Genomic DNA, 27070 nt, shown 5'->3' on the forward strand with positions numbered 1-27070 from the left:
TTCATTATCTGCTTCTTCTAACCAGAATGTGAGACCTAGAAAGGGAGGAACATCATGTCTTGTTCCCTGCATACCTTGAAGGCCAGATATACAGTTGGCGCTCAATAAATACATAATGAATGAATAACCCAATCCTCCTTACTTCTATAAATAAAATTTTCTTACAATGTGGGTGTTATGAGAAAGGAGAGAATAAAATAGAGCTCTTGGTCACTAGGGCCAGCTTATACCACATCAGTGCTTTGCTAATTTGCTTCTTTACTATAAAAAGTACATTTTCTACAAAATCTATTCAGTAATATTCACAAACCACTGGAAAAAGCCCAGCCATGGAAATCTCGTAACTGCTCTTTTCACTGAAGTCAGTGACTCCAAGTAGTTCTGCAAGAAAAATCTATTTAAAGTCTTAAACCACCTCTAAAACAAATATACATACATAAAATAAAACAGCTTACAAACAGAGATATGGTTAAAGGCACCACACATCCAAGCAAACTGAGAGCACCTCTTACTACATGGTAATTTGGGACAGAAGTCAATGACAGCACTTTTTTCTTTGAACCGATCTTGTGCACAGAACTGTGATATATAAAAAATGCACTAACCTGAACATATTAAAAAAATGCACTGAATGTTGGAAGGGATGCTAGAGCGGAACCACTCACTTCATGTGCATAATAATACATAATAAACGCTATAAATAAATATTTGTTGACTGAATGCCTTCTAAGATTGCAGGTTGTCAACCAAAACTTCTCTAACTTACAAAGTTCAAAGAGCTTTGAAAAAGCTGGCCCCTTAGGGGGCTGAGTATTTCATAAAACCAAAGAACCAGTGTTAATAAATGGCATACAGAAAGATCATGCTCTTGGCCTGCTTGTGACAGAGCACGTATCATGTGAGCCATTTTCCCAGATGTGCTGCTGATTCATAAAGCTCCTTTAAGAACAGCAAAAGCCTCCAACTGCTACGCATTCTCTCCTATGTACCTGTGAGAATGGGAGCAGAGGCAGGCACATGCATGCCTAGCTATTTAAGAGGTCCATTCAACTCTGCCTTAGGCCAACTCTAGCCAAGTATAAATATATACATACCCTGAATTTAACGGCTCTGGAGAAAAGTTTCAGTGCTGTAATACTTCCTTGTAATAATAATCTCAACTTTTTATTAGAACCTGGAGGCTGCGCAGAGTCAGCTGCACTCGTGTTAGGGCTTGGGAGTCTGAGTGAGACACCCATGAAATGAAACAGGGCTATCTAGCTGTTGTGTGTTCAAAGACTTACCAGACACAACCAATCATTCATTATGAACAATATTTTCAATACTGTCATAATATAAAACAAATCCTTTAATTTCTCAGGTGTTTTTAAAAAACCATTTTATACTTAAGCCAGCCTTGAAGATAGGTACAAAACCTACCTGTTTACATTTTTTTACTCAAAACAACTCAAGCACCCATTCTGTGCATGGCACTATTCTAGGTGCAATAAAAGGAATTCCTAACCTTAGAAAGAAGATTTCACTTTCTGGAATTGTGTTATCTCCTTTTCCAGAGAGTAAAAATAAATAAGATCGCCACTGTTCACTACTGACCTGTCCCAAACCCACTTCTGGCTCACAGAAATGCTAGGTTCTGCCAAAATTAAGATGTTTCAATGAACTCAGCTCCTACTTCCCCCAAAATAAGAAAGGAGAACTCCTTTTCATTAAAAAAATAAAGAACAATTCTCCATGGAAGGGCAGTTTCTAATAAGTATTTTTCTCTTTTTTCCCCTCTAGCTTTTCTTTCAGTGTTCCTCCTCCAATATTGCCTTTTCCTGTACAAGGCAAACCGACATCTTTTTCTGTTTTTCTTTTCCTAAGAAAAAGTACTGCATCTTGAAGACAAACCATTCCCAAGACTAGTGATAAATATTAAAACAAACAAACAAAAAACTTTAAAGGTGAATCACCTACATTACCTTGATGAAGTAAAAAAAATAAAAAGCAGTTGCACTAAGGTAGCTATTCCAAATACCTGTGTTTAAACAATTTTAAAAACTGTTTATTTATTTTGTAAGAATGTACCCCTAGTCCAAAGTTAACTATGTTTAAAAAAATTTTTGGCCAAAAAATTTACAAAAACATTTTCAGTTCAACCTAATGAAAGTGATATCTAGAAAATATTTGACATCATTAAGTCTGCCTTAGATAGTTCCGATTCTAAAGCATTCCTAAGGCACGGTGCTCTGGAAGACAAATGTGCTTCTGCGGCGTTGCGTGGCGTATGCGGCATCCGTGACCGGCTGCAAGTGAGCCCTGGCAGGCTCCTTCCTCCTGACGCTGGGGGACTGTGAGAGGAGTCAGACGTAGGCCCCCAGGGCTGCATGGAACTCTGTGAGACACTGGACTAGCTGCTGGAACTTGGGCCTCTCCTCCGGATCTAAGGCCCAGCAACAAGCCATCACAGCAAATCTGCAGAGTGACAAGACCAGAAAATTTGGCTAGTGATGATATAGTACTCCTAACCTTTTGGTCAATATGATACCAGTTATGTTGTCTATCTAAATGTGGGCGTGGAGAGGACGATATATTAAAAAAATCAATCAATATTACTATCTGTTGGCAGAGCTAAAATGAATTATCTGGATGATATCTGTGGATTTCAATTCTGCAACATGTCAAAATATATCAGCAAATAGAGATTGTATATAACTACCTAAAACATAGTCAAAATAATAACCTGTGTTATCCTGTACAGTTGACTCTTAAGCAACACAGGGGTGAGGGGTGCCGACTCTCTGCATAAAAATCTGTGCATAACTTATAGTTTAGCCCTCCGTATCCCCAGTTCCCCCTTATCCGCATATTCAACCAACCATGGACCATGTAGTACTGTAGTATTTATCACTGAAAAAAATCCACACGTAAGTGGACCCACATTGTTCAAGGGTCAACTGTATTTGAGTTCTGAAAGAAAGAACTTGGAAGAAGAGGAACCTTTAACTAAACTGTAAGAATCCTGGATCTACAGTAAAATCTGTGCAAAAGCTGCCACCTTGCCACAGTATAAAAACCTTCAGGGGGGCTTCCCTGGTGGCGCAGTGGTTGAGAGTCCGCCTGCCAATGCAGGGGACACGGGTTTGTGCCCCGGTCCGGGAAGATCCCACATGCCGCGGAGCGGCTGGGCCCATGAGCCGTGGCCGCTGAGCCTGCGCGTCCGGAGCCTGTGCTCCGCAACGGGAGAGGCCACAACAGTGAGAGGCCCGCATACCGCAAAAAAAAAAACAAAAAAAACCTTCAGGGGATACTGGAACTGAGACTCAATCACCCCTGAACAGCCTCCTGCCCACTCCGATCCCATTATATGGGAAGACTAGCTATGTGATAAAAGCAGGAAACAGGAACTATCCCACTCACCAGACCAGAACATCTTCCTTATACGTATATCAGTTCACACCAGCTGGCAAGGCACAAGAGAGATGAGAAAGGCTCTTTATAACTAAGGATGTCCTTAAGGCTCATCCTTAAGAAAGGCTTAAGGCTCCTGTGCAGGTCCTCACTCTACACAGGAAAACTGACAGTGTTCAGTGTTTTCTCACTATGTACATAAGTCTCTTGGATTAGATTAATCACTACAAATATGAGATGCAAAAAGTCCTAATGTCAAATGCTTTAAAAAGAATGAATGAGTCTGGCTGACTTTGTAGTTTCTCTACAGGAGTATAATTCAAGTCCAAAGAGGCATTATTCTCAAAAGGGAAGTCTCTGTACACGTATGGACACCTGTTCTTTTTCTTTTATCCAAATGTCGTAAATGGAGTGAAATCCATGTCTTCAAGCTCAGAAAAAACTTACAGTTCATCAGGACAGTTGATCGGCTGGGCTATTCGGTAACCGTCTTTCAGGTACGCGGCCATCTCAAACGGGTCGATGTCCACATAGGGTGTTTGGCCCAGAGTCATGAGCTCCCACAGCGTCACTCCAAAGGCCCACTGAGAAGAAGAACGGCAACACCGTGAGGGGATATTTAAAACAGCTGTCAGAGTGCTGCTGCCTGTGGCCAGGTAGGGACCAAAAATAGCAGATTGATCAACTTTTTTTGTGTGTGTGGCATGTGGGATCTTAGGCGTGGCATGTGGGATCTTAGTTCCCTGACCAGGGATCGAACCTGCACCCCCTGCATTGGAAGCGTGGAGTCCTAACCACTGGACCACCAGGGAAGTCCCAGCAGATCTATTAACTCTTAATGAAAGCAAAATGTTATTTATAAAAAGAAGTCTACCATACCCAGTTAGATTCTCTTGTTGGACAGAAAGGAACATTTTAATGAATGCATTCTTTAATGTGAATATCATTATTGTATATTCTAAGGTAATTAGAGCCATGGGAAAGAATTATTTTTACTGTTGATTACAAGCCCCACCACCCAAAACTGTTAATTATGTCTAAAATTTTCCTAATATGTAAATGTGTTAAATACCATAGCTAGTCAGCAGAGCTGAAAAGTGGAAAATGCAAATCATGTAAAATATAATGTCATGGATTTTTACTATGTTCAGATAATTTAAATTAACAGATGAAAGTATACTGGAAGAATATCTTCCAACCTTGCTTGGGTAAAATATGAGATTTATTTAAAATCAACATGTAAACTATTGGTAGGAGCAGAAATCATAAGCAGTGGCAACAGTGCTCAGTCATGGTCCAGCCAGGGCTCCTCAGTTTGCCTGTGGCTTCTGGACAGTGTGTGGACGGCAGGAATATGTCTCCACAAAGCTGCTGCCATGAGGCAGGACAAGACTCAGACTGGGGGCTCCCACTGATCTGCTGCCACGCGTGGGCCTTGAGGTCAGGAGAGCTGAAGGTGGATGAGGAGGAAGATACCTGTGTACCATGCTATCATGTTTATGAATACCTTCAAGTTGTAGACATTTTGTTTTCATTTTTCTTTCTTTTTCTCTTTTAACTTTCACAACGAACCTATGAGAATCACTGGTAGCCCAATTTTACAGATGAGGAAACAGAGAAATAACCTGCCCCAAAAAACACTTTTTATAAGTGAAGGGGGGAAAAAGGAAAGGGAAAAAGAGGAAAAAAACACAACAGGTCTGTTTATAAAATCTAAGCACAGTGCATCAAATTTTAAGTTATTTTGTTCAATAATAATGAAATACTATTCTAAAGTATACAGATTTTTTAAAGCCTTATATTTGTGAACAATAGTTTTATTTCTTATTATAATCTAGGCAAATAAGGAAACAGTGGAATGATATCTTAGAATATTTTTTAAAACTGTCAATGGAGAATTCTATACTAAGCCAAAATGTACTTGAAAAATGAAGACAAAATACAGTTTTTCAAACAAAAGCTGAGAGACTATGTCACTGGCAGACATACACTTCAAGACACGTTAGAGCAGTTCTTCATGTGGAAAGAAAAAACACCAATGGGAATTTGGATCTATACAAAAAATGAAGAGTGCTAAAAATATATGAACAAGAACTAGGTATTTTTTCCTCATTTAAAAATTTCCTTAGGGCTTCCCTGGTGGCGCAGTGGTTGAGAATCTGCCTGCCAATGCAGGGGACGCGGGTTCGAGCCCTGGTCTGGGAAGATCCCACATGCCGCGGAACAACTAGGCCCGTGAGCCACAAGTACTGAGCCTGCGCGTCCGGAGCCTGTGCTCCGCAACAAGAGAGGCCACGATAGTGAGAGGCCCGCGCACCGCGATGAAGAGTGGCCCCCGCTCACCGCAACTGGAGAAAGCCCTCACACAGAAACAAAGACCCAACACAGCCAAAAATAAAATATAAATTAATTAATTAAAAAAAATTCCTTAATAGACTGTTTAAAGCAAAATCCCATGCACTGTGGGGTTTATAATATAAATGGAAGTAAAATGTATGCCCATAATAGCATAAAGGATGGAAGGGGATGAGTGGAAATACTGTATTGGAAGCTGCTTATATTAAACATGAAGTGGCATAATATTCGAAAGTAGAAGGTGTACACTGTAAGCCCTAGAACAGGTTTCCCAACTTCAGCACTAGTGACACTGTGGACTGGATGAGTCTCTGTTGTGAGAGGCTGTCTTGTGCATGGCAGGATGTTTAGTTCAGCAGCATCCCTGGCCTCCACCTACTGGAGGCCCCAAGTTGTAATAACTGAAAATGTCTCCAGATATTGCCAAATGTCCCACACCCCCAGGAGGGAGGGTGCAAAACTGCCCCCAGTTGAGAAACCCTAAGCCAGACTGATGAAAGAAAATAAAAAGACACAAATAACCAATACGAGGAAGAAAAGAGGAAACATAATTACAGATCCTACAGACATCAAAAAATATTATAAGCAACTCAACTTTATGCCAATAAATTCAATAACTTAGATGAAATGAACAAATTCCTTGATATATATGTTACCAAAATAGATACAAGAACAAACAGAAAATCTATACAGCCCAATATTTCTTAGAGAAATTGAATTCAAAATTTAAAATCTTCCCACAAAGAAAACTCTGCATCCAATTTCACTGGATGAATTCTATCAAACTTGAAAGAAAAAAATACAATATTAGTTTCCTAATACAATGTTAGTTTCCTACGGCTGCCATAACAAAGTACCACAAACTAGGTGACTGTTTAAACAACAGAATTTGCCTCACAGCTCTGGAGGCTAGAAGTCCAAAATCAGGGTGTTGGCAGGGCTACACTCACTCTGAAACCCACAGGGGAGAATCCTTCCTTGCCTAATCCTACCTTCTGGTGCTTTGCCAGCAATCCTTGGTGTTCCTTGGTTTGCAGCTGTAGTACTTCAATCTCTGCCTCTGTTTTCACACAACATTCTCCCCTTGCATGCCAGTGTCTCTTCTTATAATGATATCAGTCATACTGGATTACGGTAGACACCTTAATTATGACTTCATCTTAACATTATATCTCTAATGACCCTGTTTCCAAAGGTCACATTCTGAGGTATAGGGGTTAGAACTTCAACCTATCTTTTGGGGGAACACAATTCAAACCACAGTACAATCCTACACAAACTCTTTCAGAAAACAGGGGAGGATGGAACACTTCTCGACTCATTTTTAGGCCAGCATTATCCTAAATACCAAAACCAAAGCATTTAGCTTTTTGGAACTTAATATCTTTTTTATTAATTGTTACCATTAAGGTAGAACAACGGCCATCCTTGAGGTCTGTGCTTTGGGAGGAGGGAAGAGACAGGGCTCAGATGCAGACGGATGTATATTTTTAAAATCTTCATAGAGACAGAGTCTACAGGAATTTCCCTAAACCTATTGGTTTAAGGGGAATCTTCTGTTCTGCTTAAAAATGGAAAAACGATTTCAAATTAATAAAAGTTAAAGGAAGGTGCCTGCTGACATACAGGTGTTTGTCTTTAAACTTTATATGAACTTTTAATAATGACAGTAATTAGTCATAGTAATGCTTAATTTTTAAAATAGTGTTGAGGGCTTCCCTGGTGGTGCAGAGGTTAAGAATCCGCCTGCCAATGCAGGGGACACGGGTTCGAGCCCTGGTCCAGGAAGATCCCACATGACGCAGAGCAACTAAGCCTGTGCGCCACAACTACTGAGCCTGCGCTCTAGAGCCTGCGAGCCACAACTACTGAAGCCCGCCTGCCTAGAGCCCATTCTCCGCAACAAGAGCAGACACTGCAATGAGGAGGCCGCGCACCTCAATAAAGAGTAGCCCCGCTGGCCGCAACTAGAGAAAGCCCGCGTGCAGCAACGAAGAATAAATAAAATCTTTATTTATTTATAAAGCACCAAAAAAATAAATTAATTAAATAAAAAATTTTTAAAAATAAATAAATAAAATAGTGTCCAATTGCCACAGGGAAGGTAGTTCACTACACAGATGGAACAGAGCCCAAAGAAGTGAAGCTAGTTGGAAGGGTGTTCCTACCCCTTATTTACAAGATAAGATGGGTCTGTTCTTATTCACTGATTGCGGTAGCAGCTTCGGGGAAGGAACAATCAATCCAAACTAGATTTTGGAGGAAGAAACAATAAGAACTGGTAAGAAGTGGATACTGCCACTTGATGAGTAACCCCATCCACTGACAAGGGATGTTCTAACAACTTCTGACTGTAAGACTTTCATAGTAATGTTGGTGGTATCTGAGACCTGGAGTGTACACAGGGACCATAACAGTACAAAATATATAAGATGACTTAAAAAAAATACTTCTTTCACATTGTTGTATCCACATTACCACTAAGCACCCATCTAAGTTTCTTATGTTACATATTGCAGCACTAAGAAACACCAAAAAAAGAACAATAAACCCAAAGGGAAAGTTCCAGTTTCATTTCCTTACAAGCCAACAACCAAAAAAAGTGATTAATTACATGTTGGCTCACCAACCCTCTAAAAAAAATCAAGACCAAACAGCACAAGGATAATTTGTGGAAAACTTGCTCTCTAAAGTCTTCTGATAACTGAACCATTTAAAATTTAGACAGACTTATTCTATAATTTCCTCTTGTTTGACGTCTTTGGAAAGGGGGCAATGAGAAGGTCAGGCTGTTTTTTCCAGAGTTTTATAAAACTTTTATAAAAGGCTCTTGCTACATCCATTTAAAGAACATGTAGAGAATAACAGTGTTCTTCTATTCATCTTATTTCTCTTCTCCCAACTTGTGTTATTTTACAGCTTCTTAATATATAGGATACAAATTTTTTTCTTCACTAACAACATATACAGATGTGACTTGTCAAAAAGTATATAATACTCGGGACTACCCTGGTGGCACAGTGGTTAAGAATCCACCTGCCAATGCAGGGGACACGAGTTCGATCCCTGGTCTGGGAAGATCCCACAAGCTGCGGAGCAGCTAAGCCTGTGTACAACTACTGAGCCTGTGCTCTAGAGCCTGCATGCCACAACTACTGAGCCTGTGCACCTAGAGCCCCCCTGCTCTGCAGCAAGAGAAGCCACCACAATGAGAAGCCCGCACACCACAACCAAGAGTAGCCCCCCACTTGCCACAACTACAGAAAGCCCGTGCACGGCAATGAAAGACTCAACGCAGCCAAAAATAAATGAATGAAAAATTTATTTATTTTTTAAAAAGTATATAGATCAGAGTGATGTGAGGTGAGAACTCCACCAACCCTAAAAGGTCTCTCCCCTAGAATCTCCAGAAAGGAACATAGCCCCGCTAGTACCTTGGATTTAGCCCAGGAAAAGTCCAAGCTACAGAAAGCCATGTGGATGAAAGTCTCTTGGTGCTCCAGCCAGGAGTCAGGGCTCTGCCTCTGAGGTAGGAGAGCCAACTTCAGGACACTGGTCAACAAGAGACCTCCCAGCTCCACATAATATCAAATGGCGAAAATCTCCCAGAGACCTCCATCTTAACACCAGCACCCAGCTTCACTCAACGACCAGCAAGCCACAGTGCTGGACAACCTATGCCAAACAACTAGCAAAACAGGAACACAACCCCACCCATTAGCAGAGAGGCTGCCTAAAATCATAATAAGGCCACAGACACCCCAAAACACACCACCAGACGTGAACCTGCCCACTACAGAGACACGATCCAGCCTCATCCACCACAACACAGGCACTAGTCCCCTACACCAGGAAGCCTACACAACACACTGAACCAACCTTAGCCACTGGAGACAGACATCAAAAACAGCGGGAACTACGAACCTGCAGTCTGCAAAAAGGAGACCCCAAACACAGTAAGATAAGCAAAATGAGAAGACAGAAAAACACACAGCAGATGAAGGAGCAAGATAAAAATGCGCCAGACCTAACAAATGAAGAGGAAATAGCCAGTCTACCTGAAAAACAATTCAGAATAATGATGGTAAGGATGATCCGAAATCTTGGAAATAGAATGCACAAAATGCAAGAATCAGTTAACAAGGACCTAGAAGAAATAAAAATGAAACAAGCAACGATAAACAACACAATAAATGAAATTAAAAGTACTCTAGATGGGATCAATAGCAGAATAACTGAGGCAGAAGAACGGATAAGTGACCTGGAAGATAAAATAGTGGAAATAACTACTGCAGAGCAGAATAAAGAAAAAAGAATGAAAAGAACTGAGGACAGTCTCAGAGACCTCTGGGACAACATTAAACGCACCAACATTCGAATTATAGGGGTTCCAGAAGAAGAAGAGAAAAAGAAAGGGACTGAGAAAATATTTGAAGAGATTATAGTTCAAAACTTCCCTAATATGGGAAAGGAAATAGTTAATCAAGTCCAGGAAGCACAGAGAGTCCCATACAAGATAAATACAAGGAGAAATACGCCAAGACACATATTAATCAAACTGTCAAAAATTAAATACAAAGAAAGCATATTAAAAGCAGCAAGGGAAAAACAATGAATAACACACAAGGGAATCCCCATAAGGTTAACAGCTGATCTCTCAGCAGAAACCCTACAATCCAGAAGGGAGTAACAGGACATAGTGAAAGTCATGAAGGAGAAAAACCTGCAGCCAAGACTACTCTACCCAGCAAGGATCTCATTCAGATTTGATGGAGAAGTTAAAACCTTTACAGACAAGCAAAAGCTGAGAGAGTTCAGCACCACCAAACCAGCTTTACAACAAATGCTAAAGGAACTTCTCTAGACAAGAAACACGAGAGAAGGAAAAGAACTATAATAACGAACCCAAAACAATTTAGAAAATGGGAATAGGAACATACATATCGATAATTACCTTAAATGCAAATGGACTAAATGCTCCCACCAAAAGACACAGATTGGCTGAATGGATGCAAAAACAAGACCCTTATATATGCTGTCTACAAGAGACCCACTTCAGACCTAGAGACATATACAGACTGAAAGTAAGGGGATGGAAAAAGATATTCCATGCAAATGGAAACCAAAAGAAAGCTGGAGTAGCAATTTTCATATCAGACAAAATAGACTTTAAAATAAGGACTATTAGAAGAGACAAAGAAGGACACTACATAATGATCAAGGGATCGATCCAAGAAGAAGATATAACAACTGTAAATATTTATGCACCCAACCTAGGAGCACCTCAATACATAAAGCAAATACTAACAGCCATAAAAGGGGAAATCGACAGTAACACATTCATAGTAGGGGACTTAAACACCCCACTTTCACCCACGGACAGATCATCCAAAATGAAAATAAATAAGGAAACACAAGCTTTAAATGATACATTTAAAAAGATGGACTTAATTGATATTTATAGGACACTCCATCCAAAAACAACAGAATACACATTTTTCTCAAGTGCTCATGGAACATTCTCCAGGATAGATCATATCTTGGGTCACAAATCAAGCCTTGGTAAATTTAAGAAAATTGAAATTGTATCAAGTATCTTTTCCGACCACAACACCATGAGACTAGATATCAATTACAGGAAAATATCTGTAACAAATACAAATACATGGAGGCTAAACAACACTACTTAATAATGAAGTGATCACTGAAGAAATCAAAGAGGAAATAAAAAAATACCTAGAAACAAATGACAATGGAGACACAATGACCCAAAACCTATGGGATGCAGCAAAAGCAGTTCTAAGGGGGAAGTTTATAGCTATACAAGTCCACCTTAAGAAGCAGGAAACATCTCTAATAAACAACCTAACCTTGCACCTCAAGCAATTAGAGAAAGAAAGAACAAAAAACCCCAAAGTTAGCAGAAGGAAAGAAATCATAAAAATCAGATCAGAAATAAATGAAAAAGAAATGAAGGAAACAATAGCAAAGATCAATAAAACTAAAAGCTGGTTCTTTGAGAAGATAAACAAAATAGATAAACCACTAGCCAGACTCATCAAGAAAAAAAGAGAGAAGACTCAAATCAATAGAATTAGAAATGAAAAAGGAGAAGTAACAACTGACACTGCAGAAATACAAAAGATCATGAGAGATTACTACAAGCAACTCTATGCCAATAAAATGGACAATCTGGAAGAAATGGACAAATTCTTAGAAATGCACAACCTGCCAAGACTGAAGCAGGAAGAAATAGAAAATATGAACAGACCAATCACAAGCACTGAAATGGAAACTGTGATTAAAAATCTTCCAACAAACAAAAGCCCAGGACCAGATGGCTTCACAGGCGAATTCTATCAAACATTTAGAGAAGAGCTAACACCTATCCTTCTCAAACTCTTCCAAAATATAGCAGAGGGAGGAACACTCCCAAATTCCTTCTACGAGGCCACCATCACCTTGATACCAAAACCAGACAAGGATGGCACAAAGAAAGGAAACTACAGGCCAATATCACTGATGAACATAGATGCAAAAATCCTCAACAAAATACTAGCAAACAGAATCCAGCAGCACATTAAAAGGATCATACACCATGATCAAGTGGGTTTACTCCAGGAATGCAAGGATTCTTCAATATACGCAAATCTATCAATGTGATAAACCATATTAACAAATTGAAGGAGAAAAACCATATGATCATCTCAATAGATGCAGAGAAAGCTTTTGACAAAATTCAACACCCATTTATGATAAAAACCCTGCAGAAAGTAGGCATAGAGGGAACTTTCCTCAACATAATAAAGGCCATATAGGACAAGCCCACAGCAAACATCATCCTCAATGGTGAAAAACTGAAAGCATTTCCACTAAGATCAGGAACAAGACAAGGTTGCCCACTCTCACCACTCTTAATCAACATAGTTTTGGAAGTTTTAGCCACAGCAATCAGAGAAGAAAAGGAAATAAAAGGAATCCAAATTGGAAAAGAAGAAGTAAAGCTGTCACTGTTTGCAGATGACATGATACTATACATAGAGAATCCTAAAGATGCTACCAGAAAACTACTAGAGCTAATCAATGAATTTGGTAAAGTAGCAGGATACAAAATTAATGCACAGAAATCTCTGGCATTCCTATATACTAATGATGAAAAATCTGAAAGTGAAATCAAGAAAACACTCCCATTTACCACTGCAACCAAAAGAATAAAATATCTAGGAATAAACCTACCTAAGGAGACAAAAGACCTGTATGCAGAAAATTATAAGACACTGATGAAAGAAATTAAAGATGATACAAATAGATGGAGAGATATACCATGTTCTTGGATAGGAAGAATCAACATTGTGAAAATGACTCTACTACCCAAAGCAATCTATAGAGTCAATGCAATCCCTATCAAACTACCACTGGCATTTTTCACAGAATTAGAACAAAAAATTTCGCAATTTGTATGGAAACACAAAAGACCCCGAATAGCCAAAGCAATCTTGAGAACGAAAAAAGGAGCTGGAGGAATCAGGCTCCCTGACTTCAGACTATACTACAAAGCTACAGTAATCAAGACAGTATGGTACTGACACAAAAACAGAAAGATAGATCAATGAAACAGGATACAAAGCCCAGAGATAAACCCACGCACATATGGACACCTTATCTTTGATAAAGGTGGCAGGAATGTACAGTGGAGAAAGGACAGCCTCTTCAATAAGTGGTGCTGGGAAAACTGAACAGGTACATGTAAAAGTATGAGATTAGATCACTCCCTAACACCATACACAAAAATAAGCTCAAAATGGATTAAAGACCTAAATGTAAGGCCAGAAACTATCAAACTCTTAGAGGAAAACATAGGCAGAACACTCTATGACATAAATCACAGCAAGATCCTTTTTGACCCACCTCCTAGAGTAATGGAAATAAAAACAAAAATAAACAAATGGGACCTAATGAAACTTCAAAGCTTTTGCACAGCAAAGGTACCATAAACAAGACCAAAAGACAACCCTCAGAATGGGAGAAAATATTTGCAAATGAAGCAACCGACAAAGGATTAAATCTCCAAAATTTACAAGCAGCTCATGCAGCTCAATAACAAAAAAACAAACAACCCAATCCAAAAATGGGCAGAAGACCTAAATAGACATTTCTCCAAAGAAGATATACAGACTGCCAACAAACACATGAAAGAATGCTCAACATCATTAATCATTAGAGAAATGCAAATCAAAACTACAATGAGATATCATCTCACACCAGTCAGAATGGCCATCATCAAAAAATCTAGAAACAATAAATGTTGGAGAGGGTGTGGAGAAAAGGGAACACTCTTGCACTGCTGGTGGGAATGTGAATTGGTTCAGCCACTATGGAGAACAGTATGGAGGTTCCTTAAAAAACTACAAATAGAACTACCATATGACCCAGCAATCCCACTACTGGGCATATACCCTGAGAAAACCAAAATTCAAAAAGAGTCACGTACCAAAATGTTCATTGCAGCTCTATTTACAATAGCCCAGAGATGGAAACAACCTAAGTGCCCATCATTGGATGAATGGATAAAGAAGATGTGGTACATATATACAATGGAATATTACTCAGCCATAAAAGGAAACGAAATTGAGCTATTTGTAATGAGGTGGATAGACCTAGAGTCTGTCATACAGAGTGAAGTAAGTCAGAAAGAAAAAGACAAATACTGTATGCTAACACATATATATGGAATTTAAGGAAAAAAAATGTCATGAAGAACCTAGGGGTAAGACAGGAATAAAGACGCAGACCTACTGGAGAACGGACTTGAGGTTATGGGGAGGGGGAAGGGTGAGCTGTGACAGGGCGAGAGAGAGTCATGGACATATACACACTAACAAACGTAGTAAGGTAGATAGCTAGTGGGAAGCAGCCGCATGGCACAGGGATATTGGCTCGGTGCTTTGTGACAGCCTGGAGGGGTGGGATAGGGAGGGTGGGAGGGAGGGAGACGCAAGAGGGAAGACATATGGGAACATATGTATATGTATAACTGATTCACTTTGTTATAAAGCAGAAACTAACACACTATTGTAAAGCAATTATACCTCAATAAAGATGTTAAAAAAAAGAAATAAAAAAAGGGAAAGAGAAAAAAAAGTATATAATAATTCTTTTTTACTCTTTGATGTAATATTCACTAATGTTGGGACTATTCAGAGATTTCCATTCTGTTACTTCAGGCTGACCTCAATATATTACATATGATGAAAAAAAATTTTGTTCAATTCTAAATGATCTCATCTGACCATAGCAAAAGCATAATCAAGTGTTTTATGGCTAGGCCTTTCTGTTAACACTGGAAACCTAACATCCCTTTCTCATATATGGAAATAGGTTCAGATGACCAAAGTGGAATTAACTTAATGTGGGACAAGTGCTTTCCAAGCTTGAGTAATACGAAAAATCACGAAAAATCTGGAGTGTTTGTTAAAATTACAGATTCCTTAGCCCCATCCTAGTAATTCTGAGGCCTGGAACTCAATATTTTTAAGAGTCCTAGCTGGGTCCTAAGATCCTGCAAACTTAGGAACTAGTCTTAGATGTGTTAGCAGTGGTGGTCAGACAGCAAAGACAGAAGACAGTTTTTATGTATTTTTATTGTAGTATGGCCAACATACAATAAACTGTTCGATTTGATATATTCTCACATATGTACACACCTCTGAAACAACTGCCACAATCAAGATAATGAACATATCACATATCCATCACTTCCCAAAGATTCTTACAGCTCTAATCCCTTCCTCCCAGTCCCCACTATCTCCAAATAACCATTAATCTGCTCTCTGCCACTAACATTAGTTTGCATTTTCTAGAATTTCACATAAATGGAATTATTAAAACTGTACATTTTGTCTAGCTTCTTTCACTCAGAATAACGATTCTGAGATTCATCCATGATATATTGACAGTTCATCCCTTTTCACTGCTGAACAGTAGTTCATTGTATGAATACAGCAGTTTACCCACTTACCTGTTGATGGACATTGAATTATTTCCAGGTTTAGCTACTAAAAATAAGGCTGCTATGAACATCTATGCCCAAGTATTGGTAAGGACATATGCTTTCATTTACCTAGGAGCAAAATGACTGGATATGGTATGTACATGTTTAACGTTTTAAGAAACTCCCACACTGGGAATTGTCCCTGGTGGTCCAGTGGTTAGGAATCTGCTTTCCAATGCAGGGGATGCAGGTTCGATTCCTGGTCAGGGAACACAGGCCATGGGGGAAATAAGCCCACATGCCCCAACTGCTGAGCCCACAGGCCTCAACTAGACAGCCCACACACCACAACTTTAGAGCCCACGTGCTGCAGTGAAGAGCCCTCGTGCCATAACTAGAGAGAAGCCCATGGGCCACAATGAAGATCCTGCGTGCCACAACTAAGACCCAACGCAGCCAAAAATAAATAAATTAAAAAAATTTATTAAGGATAAAATATCTCATACTTAAAAAAAAAAAGAAAGAAACAAACTGCAAAACTGTTTTCCGAAGTGTATGTACCATATTACATTACCATCAGCGGTATAAGAGAGCTACCGTTCTTCCATATCCTTGCAAAGACTTCAGTCTTCAATTTTAGCCATAGTAATGGGTGGGGAATGGTATTTTGTTGTGGTTTTAGTTTGCGTTTTCCTAATGATTAATGATGTTAATCATATTTTCATGTGCTTATTTTCCATTTATATATCTTCACTGGTGAAGTGTCTGTTGAAATATTTTGCCCATTTTTATATTGGGTTGCTTTTTTATTACAGCTTTTTTATTTACCCTGATATCTGAAAGTAGAGCATTCCTATGAAACCTTTTGTAAACAGAAATGCCATAAAGTGAGGCAGCAATTACTTTAGAACACATCTTACTAACACATGCACAATATAAATCGAGATAAATCACAGATGCTCACAAGCACAGTTCAAAGCCATGGTGGCTTGATACTGAGATGCTGAGTGTAGTGTCTGGGGAAGGAGCTTGGTGGGGCCACTCTCACTGCCTGGGGTGCAAGATGCCTCTATAATGGCTGCTACAAAACAAACACTTGAATGCTGTTTTTGCTTTTCACCTTTTTTTTTGTAAAACCAAAAATCTTCTTTCGATTTCTCTTGGTTTGTGAAAACAGGTACTAACATACGTCTTTCGTAAAAGCGAAGTGGCATAAAGCAAACTTTTGAAAAGTGGGGAATACCTGTACTGAATTTTTAGAGTTCTTTATATATTCTGCAAATATGTCCTTTACCAGATATATGACTTGCAAATATATCCTCTGAGTGTGACTTGTCTTCTCATTCTCTTAACACTATTTCAAAAAGTACAAGCTTCAAATTTTGATAAAGTCTAATTTGTTCTTTTACAGATCTTGAGTTGGTGTCTTGTCTAAGAAATCTTTGCTTATGGCAAAGCTCCAAAGATTTTCTTCTATTATTGTCTTCCAGAAGTTTTATAGTTTTAGGTCATGCACTTAGGTCTGTGACTTATTTTGAGTTAATTTTTGTACATGGAGCAAGGTATAAATTGAAGTTCATTTGTTTTGTAGCTGGATATCCAGTTGCTCCAGGACCATTTGTTTAAAAGAGAATCCTTTCTCCATTGACTTGCCTTTGCACTTTTGTTGCAAATTAGTTGTCCATACATATGTGGGTCAAATTTTACATACTCTATTCTGTTCCACTGATCTACCTATCTACCTTAATCCCAATACCACAACTATCTTGATTACTGTAATTTGAAATCAGACCCATAACTTTCTTTTTTCAAAGCTGTTTTGGCTATGGTTCTTTGCCTTTCCATATCAATTTTATCAATCTGTCAACTTCTACAAAAAAATAAAAATAAAAATTAAAAGCCTGCAAAGATTTTCTTCGGAAATGTGTTGAATCTATAGGTCAACTTGGAGAGAACTAACATCTCAATATTGAGTTTTCTGGCCAACAAACAAGGTACACCACTCCACTTATGTAGGACTTTAATTTCTCTCAACAGTGTTTCATAGCGTTTTCATCATATAGGTCTTTCACAATTTTTGTCATATTTATTCCTAAGAATTTCATATTTTATGATGCTTTTATGTTTTTAAAAAACTTTTAATTTCTGATTTTTATTAGTATGTAGAAATACAACTTACTTTTGTACATTGATCTTATATCCTGTAATCTTTCTAAACTCATTTATTAGTTCTAGTAGCTATTTTGTATATCACATTGGATTTTCTTCATAGACGATCAAGTTGCCCACAAATAAAGAGTTACTTTTTCCTATGCAATATTTTCTTACCTTTTATTTCCTTTTCTTGCCTTAGTGCACTGGCTAGAACCTTGAGAACAATACTGATGAGAGTGGGTGCCCTTGTCTTGTTACTGTTATTAGGTAAAAAGAATTCAGCCTTTTAGCATTAAGTATGATAACAGCTATAGGGTTTTGTTTTTGTTTTTGTAGATGCCCTTTATCAGACTGCTAGGAATTTTTACTAGAAATGAATTTTGGATTTTTTTCTAATACTTTTTCTGCATCTACTGAGATGATCATATGGTTTTTATTTTTTAATATGTAATACAGTAAACTGCACTGCTTGACTTTTCAAATGACTGAAAAAGCTTGTATTCTTGGGATAAAGCCTATGTGGTCATAATATTATTTTTAAATATATTCATGGGTTCTAAACTTCTGTTTAATTTTTGCATCTGTGATCATGAGTGATAATGATCTGTAGATCAGTTTCAAGGTAATGTTGACTTCACAGAATGAGTTAGAAAGTATTCTCTCCTCAACTTTCTGAAACTGTATAGAATTTTTATTATTTCTTCCTTAAATGTTTGAAGGCATTCGGCAGTGCCCTAGAGTTTAATCTAGACCTAAAATTTTCTTTTGGGGCAGGTTTTTAACTAAATATTAAATTTTGGGGGAATTACCTGGCAGTCCAGTGGTTAGGACTCCACACTCTCACTGCTGAGGGCCTGGCTTTAATCCCTGGTCGGGGAACTAAGATCTCACAAGCCACGCAGCAAGGCCAAAAAAACCCCAAAATTCAATTTTTATATGGCTATTCAGATTATCTACTCCTTGAGTGAGCTTTGAAAATTCTTATCTTCCAAAAAATTTGTCCATTTCACCTGTGTCTAAATTTATTGGGAAAAAGTTCATAATATTCTCTTACTATTAATACCTGTGAGAATCTTTAATGATATCACCTCTCTCATTCATTATATCGTTAATTTGCAACGTCTTTTTTTCCTGATTAGTCTGGCAAAAGATTCATCATTAATGATATTCTCAGAGTTAAGCACTGGTTTCACTTGATTTTTCTCCACTGTTTTTCTGTTTCATATTTCACTGACTTCCATCTAATCTTTATTATTTCCTTTCACCTACTTACTTGGGAGTTAAACTGCTCTTCTTCTAGTTTGTTAAGGTGAAAACTAAGGTCACTAATTTGAGACTTTTCTTCTTTTCTAATATTGATGTTTAATAGTATACATGTCGCCCTTGAGCAGCATCCCCCAAATTTTGAAATGTGTCTTTACTTTCATTCAATTCTAAGTACTTTATAATTTCCCTTTTGATTACTTCCTTGACACATGGGTTACTTGAATGTGTATTATTTAGTTTCTAAATATTTGAGGATTTTCTAGATTCCTTTTTGTTGTTGTTGTTTTAATTTATTTTTATTTTTGAGTGCATTGGGTCTTTGCTGCTGCTCGCGGGCTTTCTCTAGTTGTGGTGAGTGGGGGCTACTCTTCATTGCGGTGCGCGGACTTCTCGCTGTGTTGGCTTCTCTTGTTGCAGAGCACGGGCTTCAGTAGTTGTGGCTCATGGGCTCTAGAGCACAGGCTCAGTAGTTGTGGCACACGGGCTTAGTTGCTCCGTGGCATGTGGGATCTTCCCGGACCAGGGATTGAACCTGTGTCCCCTGCATTGGCAGGCGGATTCTTAACCACTATGCCAGCAGGGAAGTCCTAGATTCCTATTTTTGATTTCTAATTTAATTCCACTGTGTTCACAAAACCCTACTTTGTGTGAATTAAATCCTTTTAAATTTATTGACTTGATCATGATCCAGAATGTGGTCTACCTTAGTAAATATTCCATGTGAACCTGCAGATACGCATTCTGCTGTTGTTGAATGGTGTGTTCTATAACTGTTAACTAGATCAAGTTGGTTGGTACTGTCATTGAAATCTATATCCTTACTGATTTGCTGTCTATTTTACCAATTACTACACAAGGCACATAAAAATATGTTCAATTATCTTTTTAAACAATTTAAGTAATGAGAAAAAAAACCTGTATACATTTACCCATGCAGTTACCATTTCTGGTATTCTCTGTTCCTTCGTCAGACCCGTATTTCCATCTGGCTGGTTCCTAAAGGACTTCCTTTAACATTTCTTATAGTGCACATCTGCTAGTTATGAATTCTTTCAGCTTTTCTATTTCTGGAAAAGTCTTTATTTCCCCTTCAGTTTTTGAAAGATATTTTATCTGGATATAAAATTCTACATAAGTTTTTTCTTACAGTAGATGTTCAAGATGTTTAAAGATGTTGCTTCACTGTCTTCTCCCTTGCATGGCTTCCAGTGAGAAATTTTCCTGGTTCCTCTGTATATTAACATTCTTTTTTTTATGGCTGCTTTTAAGATTTTCTCTTTATCGCTAGTTTTGCGCAATTTGATTATAATGTGTAACGCATTAGTTTCTTCGTGCTTATTTTGTTTGGGGTTTGTTGAGCTCTTAGATCTGTGGATTTATAGTTTTAATCAAATTTGGAAACATTTCAGTTATTTCTTCATTATTCTTTTAGTCCCCCACTGCCCCGCATCTCCAATGCATGCTTTTGTGGACCCCGATTACAACTATATTCAGCAACTGAAGTTGTCCCATAGGTCAATGAGAGATCCTTCTTCAAGAATTTTCTGTACCTTCTCTCTCCCATCTCTTGCTTTATTCCCATCTCAGACAAGAGGTATACCTCCTCCTATGCCAAACTATACCTTTACATGGGCTTCTGAGCCCGTTCACCTATCATCTCTTGGACCTCCCCTCCAATAATCACAAGTCCATCTCTTTCTCCCCATTGCTTCCCTGCCTAAAAGCCACACCAAACAAACCCAGTAAAATAAAACACAACATTAACACAATAAAACCTCTCTTGATCCTGCCAACCCATCAAGCTACAATCCTTCCACTCCTTTTCATAGCTAAACTTCTTCAAAGTGTAATCTATTTATTGTCTCCACTTTCTCACCTCCCACAGAGCCCTTAACAACCATATCCATCTTTAATGATTTACTAAACCTGCCTGTTCAAAAGCCCTCAAAGATTTCCTCATCCTTTCTGACTACTGCAGATATATTTAGAGACTAGACTCTCCTTGAAACTATTTCCTTCCTTGGTTTCTAAGACACAGCATTCTCTGGATTCTCTTCTTACCTTTCTGTTTGATTCATTGTTCATCTTTCCTTTCTCACTAACTAAAGTAAATATTCCCTACATTTTCTCTTGGCTTTCTTCTCTCTTTATATTCGCCACCTCTGAGCTCAACAAACTCTCTTGTTTATTCTATCACACACTTTTACGAAGCTGATGTACAATTTCTAATATCCTGCTTCTATGTCTGTCCAGAATTCCAGATCTACATTCCACCCATCAGTATCCTGAACTTAACATGCCCCATAGCAAATCAATCATGTTTTCCCCTCAAACCAGACAGTCTACCTGTTGTCCTCAATTGTGTTGCATCTTTACAGTGCAAAGATTGCACTTAATGTTTTCAGAAACATGGGCCCTGGGCACAAAAGCAGAGTAGGTATCTATGCAATATATCTAATACTTAAGAGGGAGACCTTAGGCCACAAATGTCAATTAATAAATCATTTACTCATAAATAACAACTGTAGTCAAAAGAACACATGGGATCTCTGAATTGAAGTCTGTAGGAGTGAGACAAGGAGAAAAATGAGGATTCAACATGGAAACAGAGGGTAGAAGAGGACAGTGTGAGGCCCTCCAAGATTCTTTTACACAGTCACGTACACAGCTCTCTAAGGATAAGATTAACACTGCTACGTGCACACACACACACACACACACACACACACACACACACACAACTTTAATGCTGTAAATATGGAAAACCTTCTAAAGGAAAATAATTAAGTTAGAGTTCCCCACTGCCTGTTCTGGGAAAAATGACTTGTGCCAGAAAATATAAGGCAGCGTGTGATAGGTGCCATTATTAGGTAGATAAAGAATTCTTTATGGGTGTCATTAAGTAGATACAATTCTCTGGGATCCAAAGATGATCAAATTAAATGGCACAGAAGCACCTGGCGAGTTTGGACTCAGCAGGAATTTCGGATTGGCTTAAATGCAGAATATAAAGAAACGTACAGTAGAAAATATAAAACTGAAACATGAAGATAAGGAACAGAAGTTCTGAAAACCAAGGCGAAGGAGTTTGGATTTCTCTTTACCAATTCCTTTAATTAAGAGTTCACTCTGAAGATCAAAATATCATAGAGTAACATTCCAAGCAGTGGAAGCTTGAGTTTAATCGACTTTCATTAACATTAACTAAACAATTTTCACAAGTTTCCAAAACTAACACTATGCCATACTCGAGGTACAGGCTTTATTAGTATATACCCCTTTCTGAATATCCAATTTTTGAAGCTATACTATTCTAGGAATTTTCATTTTTCAGACACGTATTTTCCAGGCCTTTCCAATAACCACAGTGGAAATATGTATCTATAGAATTATGCTACTTTAAAAAAGCTTTACTGGATGCACAGTGGTGGGCCAAGCCCCTGGCACACTGAGTGGAGTCAAGGGCCAGGGGCCAGGATCCAATTAATAAATTCACACAAGTGACCTTTAAAGGGTTCTTTTTAACAATTCTTCAGTGTAAACTATCACCTAAAAATCTTAATAATCCTTTATACTTATCACTGTGGCTAATACTTTTCTATTCCAGCTAAACAAATGTACCCAAGTGTACAATGACTATATAGAAAGTGCATTTTGACTGCATCAGGTATCGAATTTAGTACATGCCTGCTAACTCAACTTCAAAAATCTGCAAACTTTAGGCACAGAGTGTCCTACGTGACTGAACAGAGACCAAATCTGTCCTAGGATCTAATACTGGATGCCTACCAAGCCATCACACATATCTGCTATATATGGTACTTTCCTCCACTGTATCAGATGCTTAGACATTGCTCTATCAGAACACTGGGGCTATTTGAAGGGGATATTAAATAGAATGATAAGGACAAGGCAGGAAAGGAAAGGAAGGGTATGTTCACAAGATCTCTTAAGGAAAATATCTATTCTCAAGGAGAGCCAAATACAGAAAATAAATTGAGTGCAACTACTTGATCACAAGACAGGAACTGTTCACTCTGAAAATATATTAACTGTTCCTAAAGTAAATCCATTTATTCCGCATTCCCAGGAAATATTAGGACTATTTCATAAAACTAAACAATATTTTCTTAATGTTAATAAAATTAAACTTTAAATCTTTATTTCCTAAAGTAATGTCTGAATGATTTTTTCACCTCTCCAGCTTTTTTCTAATGTCTTTTAATCAATTCATCTTAACATGAATATTTAAATAGTAAGTCTAAGATTGTTGATGTGTAAAATGTGCAACCATAATGGAAACAAATTAAATAATGGGACTCTAAGTATTATTCTAAAATTAATAATGAAGAAATGGAATAAAATAGAAAGTTTTCTATTCTTTTAAAAGTAATAAGCATTCTCTGAAAACTATAGCTCTCTCTGATACCACAGTAGTTCAGAAGACCACTCTTCATGGGCATATTATGAATGTGAGTTTCTCCTGCACAAGTCTTTTCAGGGTTGTGGCAGTGACTTTCCATGGCACTGGGCAAAGAGGAGTAATAAGAAGCACTCTGCAGCAAACAGAGTATCTGCATAACTACGGATTTCTCTCCTTCTTCTGGAGATAATCTCTAATGTTCACAAAAGAAATGTCAAGGAATACACTTTCATATGCCATGCACCCTAAAAACTGTTTGAATACCTTAAAGGATCTCCTCATTGCCATAAACCACACTGATAAGACTAACATGGAAATCATTTCCTTGACTTGTTTTTGTCCCAAGAAAATGCTTTGTAAACACAATGTAATACCATAAAGGCAAGAAAACCACCAAGAAAAAACTCTTAATTGTGTATTCCTGATTGCATTCAGTCTCTTAATAGAAGGTAGCCTCTTACAGAATTATGTTAGCTACTATAACTAGCTAAATAATTCAAAGAAGACATAAATCAAGAAATCTATTTTCAAATAAAGGAAAAGAAAGTCACCAAAGAAGATCTATGGCAGTACCACATCTGATGAAAGCAGAGTAAAAACAATATCCAGAAATTCTTAATAATGGCTATGATGATGTCATATCTTAGAATAATATTAGAGATTTATAACTAGTCAAATCTGGTTGTGCATATTTCCTAAGTTCAACAGTTAAAAGCTGATATTAACATTATAACAATCTTGACATAGTAAAATATTGAATCCTTCCAGTAAAAACTGTTAAAACACAACCCAGAAATGCAATGTATTATTTTTAAGACAGAAAACATTAATGTATTTCCAAATAAATCAGGGAGAATTTTTAACTATAAAGGAATGCAAAAATGTTAAGGGTCTTTTAAGGGCAGAGAAAATTTCCCTCCAAGGCAGTAATATCATTTGTTAGATGCTACATTAATAGCTAAAATATGTATTTTACATGTGTAGATATTCTGGGGGGAATGGGGTTACATTACTTATTTTGCATTTGACTCTGAATGAAGTTTTACAGCCCGAAAGTACAATATTAAATGTAACTTTTTAAAACCCCAATTTAATCCATAAAGGAAAAGTAGAAGCACAGCATAACGATTGTGTATACACAATTCAATACAAATGTTAAAAAGCAATTTAACGTGTGCTTCAACACAAGAATTCAAAAAATACTCAATCCCACAAAACAGAAAGGCAGGATTTTTACACTAAATAGCCCCATCACAGTCATAGGAAACAGAACAGTATTCCCATTCCTTTCAATCTCAATTATCCAAGGCAAAAGATATTTAGGGGAAAAATACATTTTAAAGGAAATGAATTTATAAGAATCTAAAGAAGAAAAATCTGAACATTTTAGGAGTTGACCATGTTAAACGTAAATCAATGTGGGTATTCTCACCATCACATTCTAAGTACAGCTCAGAAGAACTTGGGTCACACAGACACTTCAAGTAAGTTTATGCCGAGACATGCTAAAAGTGGTGATGATTTTAAAGTAATTCTCCTGTTAAGGCAAGTTCTTACACAAAATATGTGAACTGTTGCAAAATTTGTAAAATATCATAATTGTAAGAATAACTAATTCTAAGTATGATTTTGAAATATTTGCTTAACCAAGCCATATATCCTCTATATGGAATTTACCAGCTAATACAGCACAGTGTACCCAGCTGAAGAGATGCAGATCACATTGCTTAGAAATGTATTATTAACTATAGTCTCATTAGTTGAAGTGTATCATCTAATTTTCACTCTGGAGTTCCTGTGAAATATGTGATCATAAGTGTTATGAAAAATAATTCCTAAAAAAAATTTCCTATTACTGCTTAAATATACAATGGAATACTTATATAGAAATAAGCAAATACATTAGGTTAAGCATGCATATTTTGGGGGCTTCCACTGTGCAAGCTAACAGTACTACTGGCCATCTTGCATACCCCTCTGAAATATTACTTATCAATATTCCTTTTTCTAAGAGAATAATCAAACAATTCCCAATCTCCTTGAATTTACATGGCATCTTTGTATTATAGACTGCCATCTAAGAAACATCTTCTATTTCCTGCCCATTAGACTAGTTTTGGGTTCACCACAACTGCCACCTCATTTCTGTTAAGGCAACTATGCTATATTTCAATGAGTAATAAAACCATAAAATTTTAAAATCAACCATTAAAAAGAATATTAACATCCCAAAGAGATGAGTGAATTAATCTTTTAAATCAAATATGGAATGATATTTTCAAAGAAGATGTGAGGAAAATTTCTTCTACTTTTCTGCATTCAAAAATGTTCAGATGCAGGCTTTTCTACTAAAGGGGTGGATTTGAAAACCATGTAGCTCTAATTCAACTGATATTATGTTTTTGAACTATGTTCTAAAACCAAAGTTAAACTCAATTTTTTTCCCCATGAAAATGGCTTTGCTTAATGTAGAAACTGGTAAAGAATCCCACCTACAATTCAGAACTTCTGAATAAAGATTTGGCAACCTGAAAAACAAGCATCTGAGTATAACTGGTCCTTACTGTCATTCAATACAGCAGCTGTTTGCTAGCCTAAATCAAGCTCTGTTTTCCTTTTTTTTAAACATCATTTGAGAAAAATAAACATCAAAAACAAAAAAAGCAACCCCTCCTTCCCCCCAAAAGAAGTCCAGGTTCTCTTTAAATAACTATGAGAACTATGTAAGTTGCTTGGCGTATTTGTATTGCTTTACTTGGAATTTTAACTTCTTGACATTAATGTTAGAGAAATTTTATTTTATTATCACAGCTCTGGAAGAACAGACTAGGCCTAGTTTCCCACTGCTATACAAGCTGAACCCTCAGGGCTCTGTGTCTAAGAATCAGGATTTATTCCTCCCACCTCCACCCATTCTCCAAAAGGCCCCATGACTCTGGCTGGGAAAGACTGTGGCAACAAGTTTCCATCCACTATTAACTTTTGCAGCTGCTCCATGAAGCAGAAAACATCCTTCGCATCATCACTCATATCTATTCTGCCCATCTCACAAGTGTCAGATAAGCTTTTCTTTTTTCTTTTCAGAGAGTAGTTGATTTTAAATTAAGTTAAAACAAAGTATTTTGAAGATATGCATAATGAAAGACCTTCACTTACATGAAAAAAGGTTAAAAACTATATATGTAACTTGCTCATTTACATCAAGTGAGCACATTTCATCAAAACACGTGGTATGCAGAAAGGCATAATATATCAAATAGCTAACCTAGCTCCTGAAAAAGAAAAAAAAAATTAAATTAAAAGACTATAGGGCTTCCCTGGTGGCGCAGTGGTTGAGAGTCCGCCTGCCGATGCAGGGGACACGGGTTCGTGCCCCAGTCCGGGAGGATCCCACATGCCGCAGAGCGGCTGCGCCCGTGGGCCATGGCCGCTAAGCCTGCACGTCCGGAGCCTGTTGCTCCACAACGGGAGAGTCCACAACAGTGAGAGGC

General features: G+C 37.7%; 1 protein-coding gene across 5 annotated transcripts in view; it reads right to left on the reverse strand.

Annotated features, from left to right (window-relative positions):
• Positions 1–238: 238 nt before the first annotated feature.
• RYK (receptor like tyrosine kinase) overlaps positions 239–27070 on the reverse strand; it is a 101853-nt gene continuing 75021 nt past the window's right edge. For 2 of the 5 annotated variants that reach the window (XM_027091709.1, XM_027091708.1), the window contains exons 14-15: positions 3838–3974; positions 239–2454 (exon numbers count right to left, since the gene is read on the reverse strand). In XM_027091709.1, coding sequence (XP_026947510.1) covers positions 2343–2454; positions 3838–3974 — 249 coding nt within the window. In that variant the 3' untranslated portion in view covers positions 239–2342. Of the gene's footprint in view, positions 2455–3837; positions 3975–4897; positions 5031–7148; positions 7251–7285; positions 7310–27070 lie in introns of those variants that run through there. The other 3 variants (XR_003429724.1, XR_003429725.1, XR_003429723.1) reach the window with 3 other exon arrangements.

This window comes from Aethalodelphis obliquidens, unplaced genomic scaffold (genome assembly GCF_003676395.1).
Source record: "Aethalodelphis obliquidens isolate GAN/ISIS:26980383/991018 unplaced genomic scaffold, ASM367639v1 scaffold72, whole genome shotgun sequence".
Classification (NCBI taxonomy): domain Eukaryota; kingdom Metazoa; phylum Chordata; class Mammalia; order Artiodactyla; family Delphinidae; genus Aethalodelphis; species Aethalodelphis obliquidens.